Here is a 12,826-nt window from a genome sequence, read left to right on the forward strand (position 1 = left end):
TAATTCACAACCACAAATTATCTTAATGTTTAGGTCAGTAGAGAGTTCTTTAGAAGTTCCCATGTTGCACTTCTCTAAGAGAGAACCAATGACAAGCACAACTAGCAAATATTGATGTTTAACCTTTTTCATGATTGCTTGCATCTGTCTTTGTAGTTTAAGGTCTAATGAGCTTATCAAAGCAAGTTTGTGCTGCAAGCTGTCAGCATTAAATGACTACAGGTCTTCAAATCAATGCAATTAAAAGGGTGCCCACAGTTTTTGCACATCCCATTTTTTACATTTTTATTTTATTTCATACAACTCAATGATGCTACAATGAGAATTCTGGTCTGATAAACATTCCCTTGGCTACATTTCTCTAGTAAAAACATGGCAAATTATTGCTGTGATCTTCTCTTATGAAGACAGAGCAACCTGAGAGGGGGGACCAAACTCCATAGCACTGTAATTGGCTTTTATTTTATCCACGTCATTTGGGAGTAATGTATGCATTAATTGACACTGTATGTAAATTCAATAGTTTATAAAATTAACCTCTATTCTTTGTTTCTCTGACTATTCTGACAAGGCTGTAACAAATTGCTTCTAATGAACGCTCCCTCTAAGGTATTTTACTGAGGAGTAATTAAAGATACCATGAAAAGCTTTTCTCCTGCCTGATTACAGATTTGTCCTGTTAGAGGATGTGGCTTTCTTTAATAAGATGTTACATTTCTACCAGAAAACAGAATGGAAAATTTGGCGGTGCAGGAGGCAATGTCAAATGAACAGGGTGGGTGGCTTGGATCACCAAACTAACTCTGAGAGGACAGAAAGATCACATATTTCAAAAATGGCAGTGAGCAAAGTTAATGTAGCAATTAAAATATGTAAAGTGTGACATTTCTCCTAGCACAGAGAAGTTCATTCTCTCAAAATCAGAATACAAAATAAGGGCACTGGTAAAGTAAGTCAAACAGACATTATTAAGCAATTCATATTTATTCTGCACAAACCGTATCATAAAGCACAGCTTCTCAAGTTAAGAATACAATGGAAATCAACACAACAAAACAGGGCAAAGCAAGATCATTTGTGAGATGGACACCTAGAACAAATCTGCAAAAGTGCAAATATTTACTGAACGATAAAATAAAACTACTGAAGGTCAAAGTATAACGATTATTAAAATTAGAGTCCAGCACCTGAGACACAAGTTATAAAAAGAAAAACATCAATTTGAATATCATTAAAAATATCAACTCAAGTGACAGAGTGGAAAGAGAAAAGTCACTGCTTAAAAAGTCAAATCATCAGTGGTTGGCTTAAGAGAGTCCATAAGTGATAAAACTTGTGTTATAAAGCATACAATTATTGAACTCAAAATTATATATCGAGCACGTCTGTCTCGACTAAAACTCTCCAAAATGTTTCCAGAGCATGATCCAACCTGCGAACATTGCAACCAAGTCCCAGCCTCACTAGGTCACATGTTCTGGGCCTGCTCCAAATTAACATTATTCTGGACAAAAATTTTTAATTACCTGTCAGACAGCCTTGGACTCACAATCCCTCCTAACCCATTAACAGCTGTGTTTGGGGTTCTTCCAGAGGGGCTTAAAGTGGAGAAGGACAAACAAATTGTGATTGCATTCACTACACTGTTGGCACGCAGACTTATTCTGCTAAACTGGAAGAATCCTAACTCTCCTCTTTTACGCCAGTGGGAAACTGATGTGTTATATTATTTGAAATTGGAAAAAATCAAATACTCAGTTAGAGGATCCGTACAGAATTTTTTCAAAGCATGGCAGGATCTAATCAGTAACATTTTAGAATAAGCTCTTAAAGCACAGAGGAAGCAATTATCTCCTCATCTCTTTTTCTTCTCCATTCATCTCTATTGGCTTATCAAACTCATCAATATACTGTAGATATGTTTACAGGCCTTAAGTTTTAATCCGTTGGCCTTGCTCTCTCAGGGGTGGGGGTCAACTTATTCTCAATCCTACTTTTTATAAAAATTGATTGATTTGTATGGAATGATTGTAATAAAATTAATAAAATAAAAAAAAAAAAGTGTTAAGATTCAGACATTAATAATACAGAATAGACGTCATGTCACGTGGTGGTAAATGCTCTTCACAATAGCAGCTCTGATTCAGATAAGTTTTTGCTCCCTTCCAGATGTTCTCCATTTTTGTTTATTTGTCATAATGAATGGCTTCAGATCTTTAGACAAAATGTAATATTAGATGACAGGAATCAGAGTAAACATGTAACACCGTTTATAAGTTGCTTCCTAAGATATTGAAGTAATAAAGTAACCTAACAGCTGTATTGCCGTGTGCCTGGTGAATTGTCTCTTTAGTGACTCCTGCAACGAGCTGAGCAAAGATACCTGATAACAAGGCACAGCCAGCTGTGCTGCATTTAAACCTCACCATATGTTGTCACTTATCATGACAGTGAAGTTGTCACCCTAAGGTTTCTAGAAGATCACTGAGTCTTGATCAGAGGAAATCTCAGAAGAGATTAAGAAAAAGAAAAACGTAACTGAAATCAGGAAAGTGTTAGCCATTGCTAAGACTCTGTGACTCCACTACACCACAGTGACAGCCATCATCTCCAAAAGTAAAAACATTCAGAAAAGAGTAACATCTTCATAGGAGAAGCCAAAAGTCTATCAAGGGCACAGCAATGCCTGAGTCAAGAAGTCACAAAGGATTCCAGAAGAAACATCCAAAGACCCTCAGGCCTGTCTACCTTCCTCTAAGGTCAGAGTTCATGAATTTATAGTGTGATGAAGAGGGTGGTGTTGCTGTTGCCTCACTGTGTGAAGACTTGCCATTTTGAACCTTCTTTAGGAGAATGGCCAGTCTTCTGTCCATGACCTGAAGCCAAGGTGTGGCTGAATGACACAGCAGGTCAATGCTCCACCACAAAAAAGAAAACCTACAGCTGAATGGCGCAGAGGACACAGAGAGTTTCAGAGCCTCATCAAACTGCTAACGTGTACCTCACAGAAGTGCTGAAATGAAGAGTTTATACTCCCAATACTCTGAATGTATCTGAATGAAAGCAAAGACCAGCGGGCTATCACTCCTCAACAGTAACATGAAAGTCTGATCTCAAATTATAAATTACAGAGTGTTTAGTTCTTATTACTGGTGCTAAAGTTGCAGCAACCAAGTACTGAAGCTCTGGGGACAATGACATCTTCAAATCAGTCACAGAGGTGTTGGATAAGAACTTTGATCATTAAATAAAGAAAGCAGTGATTTAAAAACTGTATTATATGTTTCCTCAGGTTTCCTTTTTCTAATATTGCATTTTGTAAGGGTTGGAGGCCATGCCTTGTGTAAAACATGCAAAAGCAGAAAACACTAGGAAGGGGGTAAATACTTTTTCACATCACTTAAGACAAACACTTGTTGGTAACGTATCTTCGTTTTACTAAATGCTGAAAAGACTTACATGTGTTGCTTGTCAAACAAATACAAAATTGTTTTATAAAAATCAGGAACTGTACATTTTCTACTCATATGTAAATGAAGCTTTATCATTTCATCTGTTATCTATGACCACCTTGTGCAGTTCAGGGTCTGGGGATCTATTCATTCAGAACTGGGAAGAAGCCAGAGATGAACACTGAGATTACAAGAAGATGGCAGCTTCCATTTCAAGTATGTTTACATGACAAAGTGAGGTGACCTTCTGGACTCAGCTCAGACTAGCAGCTCTGTGATTTACTGATGAAGAGATCCTTACGACTCCTGAAGACAGAGGCTCTGGAAGGTGGCTGGAACTCTTAATAGCAGTTTAAATACGAAGTGGAAATACAGCAGACTCACAGATCCATCGATTAAGAGTTTCACACCTTACTCTAAAATCCTGTTTTGACTCCAGCAATATCTCCATACATCTTCCTTTGTAGTTATCACTGGCTCTGAAACACAAGAGGAGCGGTCAGTCTTTCTCCTGATCTGACTGACCTTGTAGGCTCACAAAGATCACCTGACTTCAGACATGTGTGGAAGAAATTGAATACATACAGACACCCCCCACTGGAATGCCCTGATTTAAGCAATAAAAACACAGGCAGGAGAAAGCGTCAAATTGTTATTCTTTATCTAAATCTTCGAAGAGGTAACAAGTGTATTACATGTTAGCCATATTGCTACAAAGGAAAACAATGTCCTCAGGCTATATGTATACAATTCATTGATTAGGTCGCTATTGTTTAAAATGAATTCATTACAAATTCAGAAAACTTTTAAAATGATTGGGTACACACAGTTGCTAACAGGACATGGCAGATGTTGATACCTTAGATGACCACAATTTGATTGATAGTCCTGTTTGTTTAGGATGTACATGACTTTTTGAATGTATATTATTAGCTGTGTGAACCTCAAGAAAAATAAAATATATATAGATATATATAGATATAGATATAGATATAGATATATATAGAGAGAGAGATTATTATGATCCAGCTTGGTTCAAATCAGGAAACACATTTTATCATAGTGAATAAAAAAGTAATAGTGTCAGTTTTTAATAAAAGCTCAGAAGATTATGAGACTCAGACACATGCCAGGTGCACACATAGAGTAGGGTTCAAATTTAACTCTTACACATGTCACTGATGAAAGACCAGCAGTCTGTGCAGCAAAGAGGATTGTCAGTCAGTAGTGTGGCTCATAAACTGACTTAGCCATGGTAGATGAATTAAACAAAATTGTACATTTATAACAAAAACTCCCAACACCCACCCCATCCCGAGTCAGGATCGTCATTGTTGAAGGTTGTATCTCAGCTGACAGACTCATTATTCATATATTCTGATGCAAATGAAACAACTCTACTTTTAAAAAATATATATCAGGTATTGTATATTAGCACAAAGGTCTCACAGCATTTGAAGACTCTTTTAATGGTTTCATAGTTATTCCAGTACATAATATTAGTAATATCGGGTTCAAAAACCACTTAATATTTGGAAAATCAATGAATATGTGAAAGCCTTAATTGCGATATGTGTAACTTCACTGTTTTTTTCACTGCTGACTGAATAGACTTTGAGGGTGTCATATAGAAATGTTGCCAGTGCTTCCTGCTTTCTGACTGAATACACTTCTAATAATTTCCAGTAGCCATCTTCAGACTCACGACTCGCTAGTTCACTTTATCAGGCCTCTGATGATTCTGAAGGCTTGGCCTTTTCTGTTCAAGACTAAAGCAGCATCATCTTGTTAGGGTTTATTCCAGGGTGCCAATTGCTCTTCTCTGTGCAGCTGTGTCTCTTGTGACCCTTAAACATGCTGATGATCTCATTTTAGAGGTCGTTAAACTCTACAGCTCAAAATCTGAACTAAACTAATACACACAAATACTGTAAGAGCCTAGCTTAGAAAGTTATTGCTTTTAGTTAAACTCATATTATTAGGTCCTCAGTATAGATTATTGTTTTCTTTCATAGCCATACACAATGGTATTGTCTTTTACCCCCCGTAAGTTAATATGAGATAGAACTTTCTTGCTAATTTAGTCCATTGTTGTTTAGAACAAGTCCCGTTGCTAACAGGGACTGAAAAACCCAGTGAACTGTATGAGAGAACTAAAGAAACAAATGACATATACTGTGGGATGCAAAAGTTTGGGCAACCTTGTTAATAGTCATTATTTTCCTGTATAAATCGTTGATTGTTACGATAAAAAATGTCAGTTAAATAATATCATATAGGAGACACACACAGTGATATTTGAGAAGTGAAATGAAGTTTATTGGATTTACAGAAAGTGTGCAATAATTGTTCAAACAAAATCAGGCAGGTGTCTCCTATATGATATATTTAACTGATATTTATCGTAACAACCAACGATTTATACAAGAAAATAATGACTATTAACAAGGTTGCCCAAACTTTTGCATCCCACTGTACACCTTAAACAAAACTTTTCTTTACTTTGCAATACCATTTTTTCACTATTTCTGTGTGAACTGTTTTAATTTGAATTTGAGTTTTTTATAATGAAAATATTTTGACTGTGGAATTATTTCAACAAGCCCAGCATTTGTCAGAATCTCATTCAGCTTACTGAAGCTGCAGAACTTTGGTAAGTATGGGTGAATGCAGCTACAAATACCATTTTACATTTTAACAATTAAGACATTTAATCACAGCAACCAAAAGAACCGTAGGTCCCTCCATATTCTAAAGCCACTTCATCCTTAATAGGAAACCAAGGCAGGAACAATCCCTGAACATGGAGCCAGTCCATCGCAGGCAGAGAGACACACTCTGGGGCCAATCCACTGAATGTGTGTGTTTGTGGATTGTTGGTGAATAGCAGATTAGCCAGAAACTGAACACATGCAGACATGGAGAGAACACGTGAACTCCATGTAGGGAAGAGCTGGGAACCATTGTCTTCTAAGAATAGCGAGTCAGTGCTACCACTGTGCCACCACAAAAAAAGAACCAAAAATTTGTAACTATGTCTTTGAGAAAAATGTGAGTAAAGCCTTTCCTTACTAGCAGATAAAAAAATGTCACTACACATGACAGACACATGCAGTGTGCTCAAAGAATGTGCCAGTCATCTGGCTGGTGTGCTCACAGACGTCTTCAACACATCTATGAGCCAGTTGTCAGTCCCAGCATGCTTCAAGTCGACCACCATCATACCAGTGCTGAAGAAATCATCAGTGACATGTTTGAATGACTACCGACCAGTTGCACTCACGCCAATCATCATGAAGTGCTTCGAAAGGTTAGTCATATCACACATAAAGACTAATCGCCCTGCCTCCCTTCAGTTTGCATACCGCTCAAACAGGTCAACTGAGGATGCCATATGCTCTGCCCTTCACCTCTCCCTGACACATCTGGATAAAAAACACAAACATGTCAGGATGCTATTCATAGACTTTAGCTCCGCCTTCAACACAATCATCCCTCAAAAGCTGGTTGTAAAACTGAGCAGGTTGGGCCTGAACACCACCCTCTGCAATTGGATCCTGGACTTCTTGACAGAGAGGTCCCAGTCAGTTTGGATGGGCTGCAACACCTCCAGCAACATCACACTGAGCACTGGAGTGCCACAGGGCTGTGTGCTTAGTCCACTGCTCTTCGCTCTGCTGACTCACGACTACACAGCCGCGTATAACACCAACCACATCATTAAGTTTATGGATGATACGACGGTGCTGGGACTGATAAGCAGGGATGATGAAACAGCATACAGAGATGAGGTGGAACGGCTGTCTGCATGGTGTGAAGACAACAATCTATCTCTCAATGTCAACAAGACAAAAGAAATAATCGTGGACTTCAGAAAATCACGTCCTGCCCACATCCCACTCAGCATCAACGGTTTAAATGTGGAGATTGTTAAAAGTACCAAGTTCCTCTGTGTGCACATAACTGAGGAACTTACGTGGATACATAACACCTCATCACTAATTAAGAAAGCCCAACAGAGACTACACTTCCTGAGGTGGCCGAAGCGAGCAAGTCTTTTCCCTTCCATCCTCACCATGTTCTATAGAGGCACCATTGAGAGTGTTCTGACAAGCTGCATCATTGTCTGGTATGGCAACTGCAACATATCCAACCGCAAGCGCCTACAAAGGATAGTGGAGACAGCAGAGAATATTATTGGGGGGCCTATCCCTTCACTACAGGACATATTTTACAAACGCAGTGTCCGCAAGGCCTGCAGCATTGAGTAGGACCCCTTACACCCCTCACATGGACATTTCACACTTCGGCCCTCCAAGAGAAGATACTGCAGCATCAGAGACATTCTTTGATGTCCTTCTACTGTGAAACATTCTGTCCTATCATTGTTTACACATATCTATTGACTATATTTATGTATCTAGATTTCATAATACCATACATTGCATCAATGTTCATATTGCTTACTACACATCAATATTGCTACTTCTTTGTCTTGTCTTGTTTGTGTTTGAATTTTAATTTTAAATTTTAATTTTAATTCTATTTTTAATTTAATATTAATTTTTTACATGCACTTCATGTTGTTACACTGTGGACCCTGAGCTTCGCAATTTCGTCTGTCTGTATACTTGTATATGGTTGAGATGACAATAAATTTCACTTTGACATGTTGATGACAGGCAACCTGTTTCTTGTATTTGTCATCTGTTGTTATATTTAATGTGTTGGGTTGGAATCCTTGACTCTTTTTGGAACTGTTATCATTGGTCTATGGGATTCGTGAATTGTGAAATGTGCACATGATAATAAATGTGAACTAAAACTTGATGTCATTATATTGTACTTATACCATTAATAAGAAATGAAAATGAATTTGGGGCAGCATGATGAAGCTCTGGCCACGCATATGGTACCTGGCTCATTTCAGAGTTTGGCTGCCCTCTGGTGGACTGTGTCAGTGCCACATGGGTTGGATGGGCATCCCAACCAGAAAAGGGGATGGTTTCCAGCTCAGACAGGAGGCTCCAAGCAGACAGATGGGCACCCTAACCAAGAGAGAGGAAGGAGCCAGACCCAGAATAGATAGTTAAAAGGGATGGAAGGATAGCCCATTAGTTGTAAAAGACACCGCAGGGGATATGTTATTCCCCCAGGACATAAGATGGCAGCAGCACTCTGTATCAGCACCCATTTGGGAACCAGCAGGGAATGCTGGATGATGTAGACCAACAACATAGCCCTGCTGGGGACCATGGGTGCCACAAAGGGGTGATGTTGGGAGATGCGCTCCCCAATTTATCTGACTTCCGTATGACCCCGAGGTACTCCCAGATCCTTAAAAAATGGACCGCACTCCCTTATCCAGGTGAGTCAGAGCTGGGAGGAAAGTGGAGTAATACTTGACTGGAGGAGGGTAGGGGGTGCGGTGCGGTGCGGTGGTGAGAAGAGAGTACTGTGGAAAGAAAACTTGTGATTTGTGCTTGTGGTACTTTGAGGTATTGTGTGGAATAAACCTTAAATAAAAACATTATTTGAATCCGGGACTCTTTTTGTGTCATCGTGTTTAGAGGTTTGGAGCTTGCTGATGGAACAGTTAAATTACATCTGGCTTTTGGGCAATTTTGGGCTCTTTCCTGTATGGACAGTGTCCAACTCCCTCAGTTGGATACTGCAGACAGGAGTACAGTTGCATGGATGAGTGGACTTTTTATAACCAACAATATCCCATAATCTGTCTATGTTAGTTATTACACCTTCAGTAATCCATGTTTTGTCCATTCACACTTAGGCTCATCACTGTCCCTGTAGCACCCTGTGGTCTCGTGGCACCTCAGCCGGGTGTTGAAGTTCAGAAATGACATTCTCACTTATTTACTTGTACTTTGGCTTTCTGCACTGTAAAGCGTTTGTCATTTGTAACATGTTTCATTGTTGTTTTCAGAGCTCTGTGACACAACATTCATGACTACATGTGTAAGGCCAGCATTACTGGCAGGATTAGGGAAAGGAGTTGTTAAATGTGAAGTTAGCAGTCACCAGCCATATTTATGTGATATTTAGGCAAAATATGCTTTAATATTTAATAATCTCAGAAAGGCATAAATTATGTTGATGTCCATTCATCTGTATTATTTTATTAAATAAGATAGCAAACAGTTTGCTATTCTCCACTAATGACAGCAAAGAGTCATCTGTAGGTAAGCCCCCTTATGCTCCTGCCTAATTCAGTTTTGTAGCTCATTCAGTCAAAGTGAGACGTCTCAGACTGAAAGGAGTCTTCTTACCTCTTGGATTTTACAGGCTCGCCATTCATCCTGGTAGTTGTGTCATCATATCCGCCAAGCCAATAACCGCTCTCTTTACCTCTGGTGATATCAGCTCGATTTATTAAAATGTCCTGTTAGAAAAACATGAAATTAAGAAGTTGATGAACAGCTGAACTTGTATGTGTCTGTGTTGCATTGTATTGTCTTCTCTTAGTCACAATCAATCAAAAGGTTAAAATAACACACATTTTTTCTCCTATTTTGCTTTAACATATCCTGACTTGAGTCTCCCCTTATAAATGCAACGAACAGACAAAACTCTCATTGTGTCACCTGCTTTGATAATAAACAGAGCTATAGTGTCACTTCTTGTGTCACATGAGCAGATGGCAGTGATGTCCAACACAAATAATGTGTCAGTGTGCTAACAGAGGTACTGGATACTAAAAACGTCATCCCTGGGGGAAATCTCACAAAAACCCCAGCCCCCCAATGGATATCAACCAATGACAGAATCTGCAGACATTTGTACTGATTTGGGTCTTAGCAGGGGCCTATCACCTCAGAAGTTCAGTTCAGTGCCATTCTGTGATTTATTTGAGGTGATGTAATGGTCACCTGGTGATTTTTCATGGAAAAATGATGAGCAAATCTTAAATTGCTTTATGTACTAATTGTCTAGTGCATCACCAGTGACCCTTTTGTCCATTACGTATCTCCCATATATCCAACGAAAAACCAGAAATGCATGTAAACGTAATGTAGAAATGGTAACTCTAAGAACTCCTCATGCTAAGACAGAAGAAACAGCAATCTAGGATTCACAGCACGTCTGATGACGTCAGTTATAATGAATGAAGAAAGACGGAAAGAGTCCTCGGACAGAATCTTTACTTTCTCACATACGTAGTCGGAACAAAACAAAAGGGTCATTGAGACCTTACATTAAACGACAGTCGCCCAGCCTTGGCCTTTGAAATGCGTCGACAGACTCTCCAGATCAATTGGAGGAATCTCCTAAAGAAAGACATTCCTGCTAAATTCCCTACAGATTTTATTTTTTTCTCCAGCCTTTGGAGTTTTTTGTTTTTTCTGTCCACCCTGGCCATCGGACCTTACTTATTCTATGTTAATTAATGTTGACTTATGTTTATTTTTTATTGTGTCTTCTATTTTTCTATTCATTTTGTAAAGCACTTTGAGCTACATTTTTTGTATGAATATGTGCTATATAAATAAATGTTGATTGATTGATTGATTGCTTTAATAACATACTGACCGGACTCAACTTCAGCTTAGGTTTTCTGGGATTGTTCTTCTGATGCACTTTCATAGCTTTTTTTCCTGACAGTTTAACTTACTGTATGTAGTTTTTCAAACAGCCATCTTAAATCCACGTGCATAAATCACATACCCACTCCTTTGAGTCTTCTATATTCATTAATTGTCCACCCTTTGTCAGGCACCAATCACGGCTCTCACTCCAGGTCAGTGTCTTAGTGGAGATGAAGTAACACTTGGAACCGAAGGGGATCCAGTCCACTTTACATAGCGGGCAAGTGTTTTCTGTAGGAAACGAAACAAAGACGCAAATGACAAATGAGGGATTAGATGACCAAGGAGCCCACCGTCTACTCATCCTGTAGCAAAGCACTCACCGCGAGATGTGTTTGTACCATCACAGTAGTATTCCTGCAGTTTACTGAACTTGTTGTCCAGTTCTTCATGTTTCTTATTCAGAGTTACGTATTGAGACTGCAGGGTAGCATGAGCCGCCAACAGAGCACTGTTGTTACTGGTCAAGTTGTAATTTGCAATCTTTAACTCTTCCAGTTCTTGCTCCCTGCGATTTGATGTTATTCCATCTGAGGAAAACAAGTCATTTCATACAATCAGTAATCCAAAATAAAATATCTTTTAGGATTGAGTTAAGAAATGCTATCAGTTTTGCAATGAAAAAGAATTACTTGCCATGTTTTCTGTTCAGTTTGTAACAGCGGATCAAAGATTGTGCCTTACTAGTTTTTGGTGTGAAGCAGCAGCTCTGTTTTTCAATTTGTTTTTTTTATTTTTTAATTATCTTAATACAGGTATGTAAAAGCTCAGATACACTTTTTCCTTTTTCTGTTAACTTGTGTCGAGGACATCAGGGGAAATTAAGGAGAAGTGCATTTAAAACTGAAGCCAGGAAGTTCATCTTTACACAAATAGTTGTGGGACTCTGAAACAAACTACAGAGACACGAAATTGGAGCAGAAACCTGAAAAATGTTTAAGAAAAATATGGATGAGATGTTGAAACAGCTTAGATGTTTAATGTCAGACCAGGGTATAGTTTCACAGAAATAAAAAATATACTTCATATAAGAGTAGTTTCAGATATTAAATTGGGATTCTCACACAGGCATAATATAGCATTGTAGCTGTTAGCTAATTGCCCTGAAGATGGACGGGCTGGATGCCTGATTGACAAGTGATCTGACACACACAGAGACACAGGCTCTGCATTTCACAAGTTTCAGGAAGGTCTGCACTTCATCCATCAAGGCTGGGAAGATTAAAAATGAAGAGGACCACATAAACAGGAGTCCCAGGCAGAAGATGAGGATGCTTTTCGGTGGATCGTTGGGAGAGAGCATGTCAGTATGGAGGAAGATCAGCGATCCTAGCTGTGCTAAACGATGGGGATGAAACAAGAGGAGCAGCTTGTAAGAGTGGGAATGTGCAGTTATAAATGTTAGGCTTCCTGAGATATGGGGGGAGATTTGTCATCATTACTTTAACAAGCTCATTGTGGGGCTTAACTACTGATTATGATGTGTTTTCCTCTACATCTTAGTATGTATAACAGCATATTTAACATGAGTGGTTTGAAATATTAGCTGGTCACAAGCACATGCTGTATAACTACTGTAGCCGCTGATGTATAATGCAAAGTCAGGCACAGGTAAAACGTATGTCAAAGAAATCTCACAGTCCAAAAGTTTGTTTTAAAATATTTAGTGAAAATTAAAGGCAAATAATCCACACAAGAATAAAAGGAAAAATAGTTACACATGTAGAATAAAGGCAAAAAAAAGATAAAAAATGTATCTTCTATAAACTT

General features: G+C 38.7%; 1 protein-coding gene across 1 annotated transcript; it reads right to left on the reverse strand.

Moving 5' to 3' along the window:
• Positions 1–3,804: 3,804 nt before the first annotated feature.
• LOC120538564 (natural killer cells antigen CD94-like) lies at positions 3,805–11,695 on the reverse strand. Its single transcript, XM_039767960.1, has 5 exons — positions 11,689–11,695; positions 11,380–11,586; positions 11,136–11,287; positions 9,740–9,852; positions 3,805–3,931 (listed from the first exon to the last, which is right to left on the reverse strand). The coding sequence occupies exons 1-5, from the start codon at positions 11,693–11,695 to the stop codon at positions 3,805–3,807; spliced, it is 606 nt and encodes a 201-aa protein (XP_039623894.1).
• Between the last annotated feature and the right edge of the window lie 1,131 nt (positions 11,696–12,826).

Source organism: Polypterus senegalus, chromosome 11, assembly GCF_016835505.1.
Source record: "Polypterus senegalus isolate Bchr_013 chromosome 11, ASM1683550v1, whole genome shotgun sequence".
Classification (NCBI taxonomy): domain Eukaryota; kingdom Metazoa; phylum Chordata; class Cladistia; order Polypteriformes; family Polypteridae; genus Polypterus; species Polypterus senegalus.